Source organism: Phocoena sinus, chromosome 2 (genome assembly GCF_008692025.1).
Source record: "Phocoena sinus isolate mPhoSin1 chromosome 2, mPhoSin1.pri, whole genome shotgun sequence".
Lineage (NCBI taxonomy): Eukaryota > Metazoa > Chordata > Mammalia > Artiodactyla > Phocoenidae > Phocoena > Phocoena sinus.
Window position 1 is genome coordinate 143,856,145 of NC_045764.1, and position 13,602 is coordinate 143,869,746.

General features: G+C 44.2%; 1 protein-coding gene across 1 annotated transcript in view; it reads left to right on the forward strand.

Annotated features, from left to right (window-relative positions):
• Window positions 1-13,602, forward strand: part of ARG2 (arginase 2) — a 27,401-nt gene continuing 13,799 nt past the window's right edge. The window contains exons 1-2 of the mRNA XM_032621847.1: window positions 1-230; window positions 1,150-1,222. Of these exons, the coding sequence (XP_032477738.1) occupies window positions 120-230; window positions 1,150-1,222 (184 nt within the window). The 5' untranslated portion in view covers window positions 1-119. The remainder of the gene's footprint in view (window positions 231-1,149; window positions 1,223-13,602) is intronic.

Sequence of the window (13,602 nt, forward strand, 5' to 3'; positions counted from 1 at the left end):
CGGCGCGGCGGGGCGCGGCTCGCGCGCCGGTAGGTAACCGCTGCAGGCTGCGGTGCTCACCCCAGGCGGCGAGCCGCACGTAGCAGCCTCTCGGTCGTCTACGTCCTGCGCTGCCTATCATGTCCCTGAGGTGCAGCCTCTCGCTTCTTCTCCGTTCGCAAGCGCTCTCAGTCCCGAAGAAGTCCGTCCACTCCGTGGCTGTCATTGGAGCCCCATTTTCACGGGGACAGGTGAGAACTGGGACCTGGCACCTTGGTGCAGGATTCCCGCCCCCTCACCCCCCAACCCCCTCACCCAAGCCTGGAGAAATCGGGACCGGTGGGAGTTACGGGGAGGCGAGAAGAGGATGGGGAGAAACGAAGAGGGGACAAGGAGGTGGATTCCCGCGATTGGGCACCGGGAGAGCACGTGGGATTTTCCTCGGTAGAAGGAGGGAGGGGATGAGGGCACCCGGTTTGCCACGTGGGCAGGGGGCAGCGGGCTGGTGAGTTTCTTCGGCCTTACCCCCGAGGAGCGAGAAAGTGGTGGGTTCCGCTTGGGGTGATGGAGGAGAGGAAAGGAGGGAGAGGATTTCATGGAGGGGCTGGAAGAGGAGAAACCGACCAAAATCCCCGGTGGAAAATTGAGGGAGGAGAGGTTAAAGAGAGGGACCGAGGATTTAAGGCTCCAGGGTCCATTCTCAGAAAGAGAATTAACTGGAAAGGAAATTGGTGCTTGCCTCTCTAGCGGCAGGAAGACGGAAGGGGCTGTTATGTTCTCTCTTCAAAGAAACAAACCTGCAGTCGTGGGAGGGGTCACTGGTGGAGAAGCCGGGGCTCGGCCCTGGCCTGCGACACTTACACCCAACAGCCAGATTCTGACTTGGCTCAGCCCCTTCCTCTGTCTTGCCTCCACTTGCCCTTCCCACAACGAGGGGCTTGGAAGGTTGATCTGAATCCAGTGATTGTTGTTTCTCCTCCTTCCCTGCAAGTGTTTGAAAGGACTAGACCTCAGGTGAAAAGAATAAAAGGAAGGGCTGATGCTGTCACAGGTTTTCAGAGGGATCTGCTGGGAACTAAGTATAGCATTGCAGACTTCTGTATTTTTGTGAGCTAAAGTGGTCTTATTTTCTAGTCATCTTCCCTCATATCTGTGTAATTTATCTTACAGAAAAGAAAAGGAGTGGAATATGGTCCCACTGCTGTAAGAGAAGCTGGCTTGATGAAAAGGCTCTCCGATTTGGGTAAGTGGCTGGATTTTAGAAGTCTGAGGGCTGGTAACACGCCAGTTCAGAGTCTTATTCCCTCATATCCAGGAAGTGCACAGCGTCAGCTGTGTATCTGGAAAGCATTTCCCATCCTCCCTTGGATTCCACATGCAGCTTAAGATCTATGGAGGAGTCTCCAGGCAAAGTCTTCTTGCAATAAAGAGCCTGTGTGGAAGACAAGGAGACGGAGTGAGGCAGGGCCTGGAACAAGCTGCTAGTGACTGCGAAGTGGTGCTGAGCATGCTGGCTCTCACGCCCACCGTGCAGTCAATCTTTCCCCAAAGTTCTAGCTTTCCTCAGTCAGAGGTGCTTATGATTCATCCGTCTAACCAGCTTCCTCTCTTCGAGTCATTCGTTTCCTCCTTAGGTTTAAGAACTTTCTATTACTGTAAGCAGAGCCTTAGGTCCGTTTTCTCCAAACTTCCCTGATTATGAAAATCACTTGGTTTACTTGTGAGAAAGAGAGATTCCTAGGCTTCTCAGTGGATGAGTCTGGTTTATTGGCTCTGACATAGGACCCAGACACGTGCATTTTCACAGGCACCCCAGGTAATCAAAAGTAACGTTGCAGTCTTGTAATCTGGACAGTACTCTAAATGTACAGAACCAGAGGTAAATCCAACCCAGAGATAAATGCCATTTATATAGTAAAGGAAAACCCTTTTAGTAACAGGGTACCAAATTCCAACACCCTCATGGTAGGCAGGTTCTTATATCTAACCCAAATGTTCCTAGCTGCTGTTCAAGGCCACTTCCTCTATTTTATTAGGGCCATTCACATATCTCTTCTGGAGCTATAAAGTGCAAAAGGCATGGCAGTAGGGAACTATAGGTCCTGGAGATACTAATACAGAATCTAGGTGAACTACAAATCCCCTGCCCGTGCTTGCTTTGAAACCGCCTCTGCTGATCATTGAGCCCATTCCAGGGGTGGGTTATCTCCCTGTAAAACAGGAATAATGAAGTCACCGTGTGTCTTCCGTACACCTCTGGTTACATATGGATGTGGTGTCTTGATTTGAATACTCAAACCTTTTCTGTTAAATAATAAAGAGACCCTACTGAAGAAGGAACTATAATTAATCACTTGAATAATTCTCCAAGTTTACCACCAAAGATGAGAGATAAGACTTACACTTAATGTGTCGAAGGTCACCTAATGGGAGGAAGTTGTCCCCCCTCCCCCCGCTTATAAATGAAGATACTGTCCCTTTAAATCAGCTGTACACATTGTTTTTAAAAGCATAATTTTACACTGAGGGAAAGCAATTTCTGCTAATCACTATTTTTTAATACCTGGTAATCCTGCAGCTCATCTGATAAACTTATGAGCCTGGCTTTGCTCAAATTGCCTGCTCATTGTTCTATTCTGTCTGAAGAGACTTCAGACTAGATTCAATTGTAGCCTCTTACACAGGGGACATTAATAGTAAATCCAGCCGAGGCTGCTGAATGAGGGGGAAGGGAACATTTATAAGCAGCTTCTCTTACTCATGCTTTGTACACCTCCTTTCCTGCCACAGCTCCTGGTATTTTTCCACTCCAACCTGGGGAAGCCATTCTCCCTAAAATTCCACTCCCTCAGATACTTCCTGTGTAAATCTCCAACCTAAAGTGATGATGAAGCTTCAGTTTATTTGGTCTCCCCTTTAATTTTTTTCAAATAGTTTTCGTTTTACAATTTATATCCTTACCCTGTAGCCGATTGGCAGTCCGGTATCACCAGCAGTCTGAAACAGAATCTCATCGCATGTTAATAAGATTGTGGCACTCAGCAGGTTTCCAGCATGTGGTTTCAGCTAATCTCCAGAAATACGTTGGAGAAAAACACCAAGAGAAGTTTCAGTTGCTCTATTCTGAAACAGCACCAAATAAGTGGCATGGGTCAAATTTCAAGGGAGAGAAGACCCATGGAAAGGTAGCTCACAAATCCCTTTGTTCCTTGCCTTCTGCTCTGATGTCACAGGCTGCTGGTGTTGCCATGGCATCAGTTATACTTCCTGTTCTCTTGAATGAATATATTTGCCTTTGTCTGGGTTTTTTTTTCTTTCCCCCCTGGGCTTAGTAAGGACACTCAATGGTTCCTCTCTCAGGTAACCACTTATTTTAGTATACAAAGAGAGCCTGAGAAACATGAAGAAGTAACTGCTCTGGCAAGGTGTAGGTGCAGTGCCTCTGCCCATGATTCTGGTTAGCTCTTACAGCCACGGTAATTTGCCTTTTTTTTTTTTTTGCGGTACGCGGGCCTCTCACTGCTGTGGCCTCTCCCGTCGCGGAGTACAGGCTCCGGACGCACAGGCTCAGCGGCCATGGCTCACGGGCCCAGCCGCTCTGCGGCATGTGGGGTCTTCCCAGACCGGGGCACGAACCTGTATCCGCTGCATCGACTGGCAGACTCTCAACCGCTGCGCCATCAGGGAAGCCCAATTTGCCCTTTTTTCTTCACAAGTAGGATGAGTGTTCTGTGGGTAAGATAAACAGTTTGTCGTGTCTGTCATTGTAATTATGGTAATTTGACCCAGCTGTGGTACTGAAGCGGTGACGGCCTAAATGAACTGTATTCCTGTGACCAGCCAAGGGTCCTGGAGTTCAGGAAGACATATGGGAGCTATTCTGGCTCCCCTCAACTAGGCTAGGGACATTTATTCTTCTGCTCCATTTGGTGCTCCATGAGAGAGCAGAGCAGGCAACTCTGGCTGAGATCCAAGAATCTGAGCTGCTTCAGCAAGAACCAACAGAAAGCCTGAGATAGTTTAAACACAGAGGGGTGAGAGCTGTTCATTTGGAACAGATTGATATGTGAGTGCAGGGGTCTGTATGTGCTCTCAGTGTTTGGTAGAGAACAGCAGCCGTCACAGATTTCGTTTTATGACAGTGATGCTTCAGCCTGGCTCCCATCCTACCATCACACGGAAACCACTCTGATCAAGCTCACTGATTGGTCAGCCTCTATTTTGCTGGACCTCTCTACTGCACAACTGACCACTTTGTTCCTGAAATATTCCATTAGTCAGGACACTACTCTCTCCTGAGCCTCCTCTCCATTGCCTGGTCCTTCCTGGACTCCTTTTGGGGATCCTCTTCTTCTTCCCAGCCCTCAAATGCTCGTGTCCCCAGTGTTCCACCAGCTTTGTTCTAAGTAGCCTCATCTCACTGTCCCAGGTGTCTCAGACTCTACAGGTTCGAAACAAAATTCATTATCTTCTCCCTCAAATCTGCTTGTCTTGCTGTCTTCCCATTGTCTGTTTCACACTATCACTCATTATCTAGTTACTCAAGTCAAACTCCAAGACCATCAGAATTCTTTTGTCGTCCCTTTTGTTCCTTACTTCTGATCACAAAGTCTTGTTGACTTCTTTTCCTCCTTCTAAATGATTAGGGTCCTTTCCCGTAATGGCCCTGCTCTAGTTCTGTCCTTCTCACACACAGATCTAATTTTCCAATAATGACTCTTGTCCCATTTTGCCTACCTCAGTTCATTTTTTACTGCCACCAGACTGATCTTTTTAAGACTATTTTTCTCCTTTGCTTAGTCTTTCCATGGCTTTTTACATGCATCCATGCTTCTCAGTCTTGTCATTCATATACCATCTTTGCTGACTTGCCATATTATTTATTTTGGTGTTTTTCTCTAAATTGGCTTTAAAGCTTTATACTTTTAAAATGTAGCCTGCCCCTACAGTAAACAATGAAATCTCAGGCTTGTGCTAGATGCATTTTTCTAATAAATTTTCATTTTACTAGTTTTACATTTTGGTATTTGACCCTCAACCACTGGTGGTATGTGTTCCATGCTTAACAACCAGTAAGACAGATCCTCTACAATTTGACCCTCTTTTACCTCTTTAGACTTCTCTCCATCCACATTCCACCTCATTTGTGTTGTAACTGGGGTTGTGGGCTCTTGACCTAGGCTCCACCAACAGAAACACCCACCCTAAACCTTGTCTTGACATTTTGGAAGAAGGGGTAATAAAGAATTCATTCTGTGATGGGCAGTTGTGGCGGCAGTTCCAGCAGTAGCTTCTGTCCAGTGTAAGTGGGGTCAGCCATGCAAGCTGCAGTACTCCTTTTCCTAGTAGTGGAGGTGACAGCAGCAGTGGTATCTTCACTGGAGCAATCTGCAGTGTGACTTTTGGGGCCATTATTCCTGGCAGTGCGACCTTTAAACCACATTTTGGTCCTCTTAAGATGATTCTGGGAGTTACCCAAATAGAAAAAACTGCTTTTCTTTAAATTAGCTAGAAAGGTTTCTGTTGCTTGCAGCTTAAAGATCCTGACCGATAAAACAGTTTACAAATTCCAGTGAGAAATTACCATGTGGATTAGAATATGCAAAGCCCTCTCTCCCCAGGCCCTTGATAATAAATTCTTATTCTTTTGTTGGCTTTTTTCCCCTAGTACTGACACAGTCTTCTTGTATGTTAACACAACTCATTAGGTTATGCTTTCTTTGGTCTTTAATCTAGGAGTATGTTTTAGTCCCTTTGGATTTTAGCAACTCCTTGTTCTCTTGGTGTTCTGATTTTTGAACTATCATGTTCCTTAATACAAATTCTGAAATAACAGCCTAAAACCTTTTTTTAAAAATTTTTTGGCCGCACCACATGGCACGTGGGATCTTTGTTCACTGACCAGGTGTCAAACCCCACGCCCCCTACATTGGAAGCGCGGAGTCTTAACCACTGGATCGCCAGGGCAGTCCCAAGCCTAAAGCTTTAATTTAAAACATCTTCAAGTTCTAGGCATGCCTGACTATAGTAAACAGACCTACCTTAATGTGTTACTGTGACTTAATTTCACTTTCAATGTTCTATATCTTAAGCATGGTGGAGGTTACAGGACTACATATATCTGCCAAAACTCATTGCACTTAAAGTGTCAATATAAAGTATGCATTAAAGCTGTTTAAACATTTTCAGGTTTATTTTTTCTTAGCAGCTTTCAGTCACTAAAAACTATAACAAGTTCGTTGTTTGTATATATTCAAAAAATTTGAGCACTACTAAGCTTTAGGTACTAGGAATACAATAGTGAACAAAACAGAAACACCTGTTATGGAATTCTCATTCTAATGAGGGGTGGTTGGAAGCAGATATAAGTAAAACATACAGTATTGTCAGATGTAATGAGCGCTATAGAATAAATGAAAGCAAGGGATGGGGGATAGGGTAAGCATTACAGATGTAGGTAGGAGGGCTCACTGAGGAAGGGGTCATGTGAGCAGACCCTTGGGAGGTAAGGAAAGGAACCATGTGCATATTTGGGAGAAAAGCATTTCAGGAAGAGGGTAAGTAAAGTGCAAAGACCCTGAGATAGAAAAGTGCCTGGAATTGTTCAGGGTACAAAAAGCTGTTCCTGAGGTCTTGCCAGTGGTTATCCTGTGGGGAGGGAAGGGCCTTTCTACACTCTTATCTCCAGTTTTTCAAGAAAAGCCAGAAATCTGGGTTTTTACGGGAGATTTAAGAAAAATGTGATATTCATAAAATGGAGTATTGAGCCATAAAAAGGAATAAATTGCTAGTTCATGCTACAAAATGGATAAACTTTGAAAGCATTATACTGAGTGAAAGAACGCAGAAGACTACATATTGTATGAATCCATTTATATGAAATGTCCAGAATAGGCAAATCCATATAGAAAGTGATCAGTGGTTCCCAGGGGCTGGGGGGAGAGGGAATGGGGAGTGACCGCTAATGGGCACTGGTTTCTTTCTGGAGTGTAATAAAGCTTTTCTGGAATTAGTAATTTGCTAATGCCTTGGCAAAAGCATACATCACTGATGAACCTCAATATAGGTAAATCTATTATAGATGTTTTTGGGATTTGGCAAATTTCAATGTAACCATATCTTTCCTGCTTAGAAGAAGGCAGCAAAGAATTTAACTTACATCTTATATTTCAAAGTTGTTTGATATCTAACATTTACTATGTTCTAGGCACTATGCTAGGTTCTTGCTATTATGTGATTTTTTTTTTTAAACAAAGTTTGGGATTATCCATGCATTTTATTATTATTTTTTAAATATTTCCTTATTTATTTTGTTGCACCGGGTCTTAGTTGCAGCAGGTGGGCTCCTAAGTTGCGGCTCAAGCGCTCCTTAGTTGGGGCTCACCAGCTCCTTAGTTGTGGCATGCAAACTCTTAGTTGTGGCATGCATGCGGGACCTAGTTCCCTGACCAGGGATCGAACCCTGGCCCCCTGCATTGGGAGCGTGGAGTCTTATCCACTGCACCACCAGGGAAGTCCCTATTATGTGATTCTTAATCTTAAGAGCAAATTATGATACCCATTAGGATGGCTAGCATGAATAAAACCCCAAAATAACAAGTGTTGGTGAGGATATGGAGATATTGGAACCCTTGTGCACTGTTGGTGGGAACATAAAATCATACAGGTACTGTGGAAAACAGTGTGGAGTTTTCTCAAAGTTAAAAATAGTTACTAGATCTACAAATTCTACTCTGGGCATATATCCAAAAGAATTGAAAAACAGGGTTTCGAAGAGATATCTGTACACCCATATTCACCGCAGCATTATTCACAATAGCCAAAAGGTGTGAGCAACCCAAGCGTTCACTGATGGATGAATGGATAAGCAAAATGTGGTACAAACATACAATAGAATATCAGCCTTAAAAAGGAAAATGACATAAGCTGTAACATTGTGACCCTTGAGAACATTATGTTAAGGGATATAAGCCAGTTGCAAAAAGACATACTGTATGATTCCACTTATGAGGTACCTAGATTAGTCAAATTCATAGGGACAAAGTAGAATGGTGGTCCAGGGACTGGGGGAAGAGGAATGGAGAGAGATGGTTTAACGGGTAAAGAATTTCAGTTTTGCAAGAAAGTGTTCTGGAGATGGATGGTGGTGATGGTTATGCAACAATGTGAATGTACTTAATACCACCTCATGGTTAAGATGGTTTTATTTTTATGTGTATTTTACCACAATTTAAAATTAAAAAGGAAACACTTAAAAATAAGTTAGAATAGAATATTCTAAGAACAAGGAAGGTCACTTGAGGTTGTAACTTCTTAGGGACATAATGCTGTAGGCTTGAAATTTTTTTTCAGCTTGTTATTTAGCACATTGTTCTATAAAAGCTGAGAATGGAAAAAAGTAAAGTATGGCCTGAAGTTCATACAGTCAGCAGTAGAAGTAGTTGAGAACCTCATTTCTTACCATATACAATCTAGCTCCTCAATTGGTGCAGTCAGCTGCCTTCTCAGCTCTTACCATGGTTGAAGAAACTGAGTGGCACCATCATAAAGGTACGGTCTCCAACTTCTTCCAAAAATCCTGTTTCTCATGATGGCTATTTCAAATCTGTACCCATAATCATCCTGTTTTTCCAACTCAGGTATGAACTCCTTAACTTCTAGCTCTTCTCCCCATCATCCCCCAATGAGTTGTATCGACAAAGATACTATTACACTGTCCTCAGAGGATGAGGTATCCAGTCCTTCCTGTATTAGGTAGGTACAATTGCACGTGATAAGAGCCCCAGATAAGCGGATTAAGAAAAATAGTTCACTCTCTAGGAAATAGTCTAGAGAGAAGTCCAGAACTGGTTTGGAGGCTCAGTTCATTGAAGTTCAGTTCCTAGATTCTTATTTTGCTGCACTACCAGCAAGGCCTCTATCTAGTGGTCCCAGATGGCTGCGGCCTCATTTCTGGCAGCAGGATGGGAAAATAAACCAACAAGCGGGCTAAGGGAGAACTTGTGCTTTCCCTTAAGGAAAGTTCCCAGGACACTGCTGCAGGATACCTCTGCTTATCCTTTTGGCTTCAGTGGGTCACGTGGCCACAGCTAGTTGGAAGGGAAGACGGTGAATTTAGTCTCTTCTAAGGGGTCGTGCCCCAGCTAAAATCCTCTGTGGAGGAAGGGAAGAGCAGATATCGGACAAGTGGCTGTCAGCCACACCATCTCCCTGTGCTCTAGATCCCATCCCTTCCAGGCTCCCGAGGGTTCTTGTTCCAGCACTGAGCCCTTGTCTCCCCTTGTTTCTCAGCGTCTCTCTACTAACCTGTCCCTTCAGTAAGTGCAAATCTTGCCCACCTCCCATCCTCCTCTGCTGTATGTAGCCTTCTAGCTCTTGTCCAGTTATTTTGTTTCTCTTCAGAAACAAAATAACTGGCTTCCCCACTGCCTTTTCACAGGTCAACTTGCTATAATCAGGGGTCCTGGGCCATCATTGCAATGAAACTGGTTTTGCTGAGGTCTCTGACCTCCTACTTTTTAATATGGTGGACCCTGCAACATTCACTTTCAACACTATTAACCATCTTATCTTATTGAAACTGCCACCACTCTCTTCTGATTTTAACTCTTCAGGTTCCTTTGCTAGACCCTCTGCTGCCTACCCCTTACATTTTAGTATTCCTCAGGGTTCTGTCCTTGACCCTCTACTTCATGCTGTCTCAGTTGGCCATTTGTCCATTTCCACGGCCTTCCTGTTACCTGTGTGCTGATGCCTCCAGAGCTTTATCTCCAGCACTTATTCCCCCTCCCTCCCAGCTCCAAACCTGTATACCAGCTGGCTTCCATGTATCTTCTTAACATTTTATTACAGGAGTGTTCAAACATAAGAAAAGTAGAGATGGTAACATAATGAATTTGATAGCTATCACCTAGCATCAATTATCTATACCTGGCAAGGTTTCTCACCCCACCTCCATACCTTTTGAAGCAAATCACAGACATCATTTTGTTTCATCTGCAGATATTTCATTATATGTCTTCAAAATACGAGAATGCTTTAAAACTTAACTACAATACCGTTATCACACCTAAAATAAATTAATATCAAATACCAGTATTGGGAAATATAATTTTAAAAAATCTCCCATCTGAGAACCTATCCACAAAGGTGGTAGAGAAGGAAAAACAGTTTATTATTGAATAAGCATTAAATCGGGTGATCTGATAAAAGACTGCAAAGACAAATCTTACTCTTTTCTATAGCCAAGCAGGTGCAACACAATCCATGTTTTCAAGATTAATAACTAGTCCTCCAGTTAGAGGACTTTGATAGTTGACTTTCTGTCACATGTAGCTCATCCTAACTTTATCATGGAAATTGGAGTGATTACCGGTTAGCTGACTGGCTTTATCTGGAGAGGAAACAAACTTCTCCTGTCTTAAAGCGGGGAGGTAGTTTTTTGGCAAATTGAAGCAAGGGACCAACCACTCATACACATAGAACTGGGAGGTTGGGGACCTAGATGTTTGTATTTCAAACAGTGGTTCCCAAGTCCTTGAGGAGACATTCCTGGGTTGTGAGGCCTATTTAGTCATTATAAAGATTACGTACATGTGAAAAGGACAGAGAAAGAAATTCTGAAACACAAGGGAGGAGAGAAGCTTTTACCCTTATTTTCAACAGAGATAATTAAGTCTATTTTCAACTTGTATCTGCCCTTACACCAGTTAATGTTCACATTGCCCGACTGATTTACACTTTTTGTGTTTATTTTTTTACAGTTTGAGTTTGGATCCAAATAAGGTCTGTATTGTTATCTCGTAAGTCCTTTATAAGTCCCTCCTGTTTTCTTCCTTCTTCCTTGCAGTTGATCTGTAGCGGAAACTAGGTCATTTGTCTGTAGAATCTCTCAGCTTGTATTTTGCAGATCACATCCCTGTGGCATCCTGTGACATATTCTTTGTCCTCTGTATTTCCTTTCTACTGGTTATTGGATCTAGATCCTTGGTCAGATTCAGGTCCAGTTTTTTTTTTCTGGCAGTTCTGCTTCGTAGGTGGTGGTGTACACTTCCATCAGAAGTGATGTCATCAGCCATTGAACACTGCCTAGATCTGAGCCATTAACTTGTTTCCACGTATCATCAACAGGATAGTCTCTAACGCCCCAATATCAGAGTATCCAAAACTGAACTTACCATCATCTCCACTCCCTTCTCCTGTGGTTTCTCATCTCTGATGGTAGCAGAGCCAGAAGGCTGGAGGGCAAACATTTTCTCTGTCCTCCACACCCCTCTAAGTATTGCTGGAATCTTGTCAGTTCTGTCTTGTCTTTACGGCCCCTCTGGGAGCTGCTCTTCTGCAGGCCAGGCCATTTTCCAGAGGCACCAGATCACTAGATTAACAGTGCAGATTCTTTTTTTTTTTTTTCAGATTTTTTTTTTTTTTGGCTGTGTTGGGTCTTCGTTGCTTCGCATGGGCTTTTCTCTACTTGCGGCGAGTGGGGTCTTCTCTTCGTTGTGGTGCGCAGGCTACTTATTGCCGTGGGTTCTTGTTTCGGAGCACGGGTTCTAGGTGCGCGGGCTTTAGTAGTTGCAGCACGCCGGCTCAGTAGTTGTGGCACGCAGGATGGTGCAGATTTGATTTGTCACCTCCTGACTTGAACCTTAGTAGCTCCCTGCTGCATTTAGGACCTGGGCCCTGCCCGTTCCTCCTTCCTCATCTCTCTGCAGTCCTCCCGGATGGACCCTGGGCATTGTTCTGTAGGGCTGAAGGTATTATGTGCTTCTGCTTGGCAAGCCTTTCCCCTTTCATTCCTGGCTAAAACCTTCAGGATTCAGGTACTGATGCTTCTGAGAAGTCCCCTTGGCTCATCCTGGGTCTGAGTCAGCACCTTCCCCTGTTCCCATCACACCCTGTGCACAGTTGCATCTTCGCAGTTTGCACCAGCCTGTGCTTTCCCTGCCTGTCTTCTGACCAGGCTGGGAGCTTCCTGAAGACTGCAACCAGGTGCACAGTCAGCACAGTTAGCTTTTGCTGAAGGACGAAATGGGGCAAAGCATCCAGGCTTTCTCCTGGAACTTCATTCACATCGTGATCCGTGGGATTTTCCCGGATCACTATTTCCTTACTCTCAAGATGGTTTGTTCCTCAGAAGCCCCCTGGTTTCCCAGATTTTAAAAATGTTTAAATTGAATAACTGTCATATATCAAATTTTAAACTCTTACAAGGTATTGGGCTACCAGTTGATGAATTTAGTCAAGCTAAATGTCGGCAATGACTAGTTTTTGCCTCCTTTTTTGAAACATACTTATTCCAGGACCTAAGTAGCTAATGATGACTGCTTCAAGCCTCTAGTTGCTTTAGAAAGGAGTGGCATTACTCCTTTAATATCCAAAATAGCACATTCAGAGGCTTAGAACCTAAGGGGATTACTGTAGTTGGTTTAAATAATTTAATCCTTGAATAAACTTCCTTGTCCCTATTAATGACCAAGCTCTCTCTCTTTTTAAAAATAAGTTTATTTATTTATTTATATTTTTGGCTGCATTGGGTCTTCGTTGCTGTGCGGGGGCTACTCTTCGTTGTGGTGTGGGGGCTTCTCTTGTTGCGGAGCACAGGCTCTAGGCTCGCGGGCTTCAGTAGTTGTGGCATGTGGGCTCAGTAGTTGTGGCTCACGGGCTCTAGAGCACAGGCTCAGTAGTTGTGGTGCACGGGCTTAGTCGCTCCGTGGCATGTGGGATCTTCCTGGACCAGGGCTCGAACCCGTGTCCCCTGCATTGGCAGGCAGGTTCTTAACCACTGCGCCACCAGGGAAGTCCCCCAAGCTCTCTTAATAATGAGGGTGTATTCCTATAATAGGTGTGGTAATGCTAGTATCTGAAGAGAAGAAAGCATCTTTTTGGCCCCCTCCTCTACCCCAAGAAGCCAGAACCACAGAATAGGAAAAGAAGTAGAAAATACCTTCCTGTGTGACCTGAGAACTGAGTCACAGCAGGGTGTGGCATTGTGGCTAGGGCTTTCAGAGAATTGGTGTTCCAAGTGAAATTTCAGAGAATTGGTGTTCCAAGTGAAATAGGCCATGCCTTTATATTCTTTTACAGGGAAGGTAGAAAATTTGAACTGTGTGTGACAGCTGGGCTCCTTAGGAGCTATTTCGATGAGAAATCAGTGGGCCTGTGTACGTTTGCTACTTCTCACCAAAAACTCTTGTTCTTATCCAAATGACATAGTCGTATTGCAAACAAGTTTTGGGAAGTCTTAGATTACACCATCTATTGCAAAGAAAAGGGTGGGGAGAAAAACCACAAAGATGCCTCATGTAGTTGAACTAATAATGTAACCCCTAGCATGTGTAGGCTTTTCCTTGTTATCTCATTTCAATCCTTGTAACGACTGTGTGAGGTGGGACAAACTTCGAGACTGAACTTGGTTGGTGATCTTGACTCTTCTGGGAAGTTAGGGGCCAAAGGACAGGATTCTTTCCTTCGTGTCTGTTGTGGCCACTTGACCCACTGTGGCCACCTCATCTCCGGTGTGCTCTGCTTTCAGCCTGGAGTAGCGTGGAATGTGGTCTGTCTGGTTTGTTGAGGTCCCTTGTGAAACTCACCAGGATGCTAGCCCGGGTATGGGGCAGGGAGCTA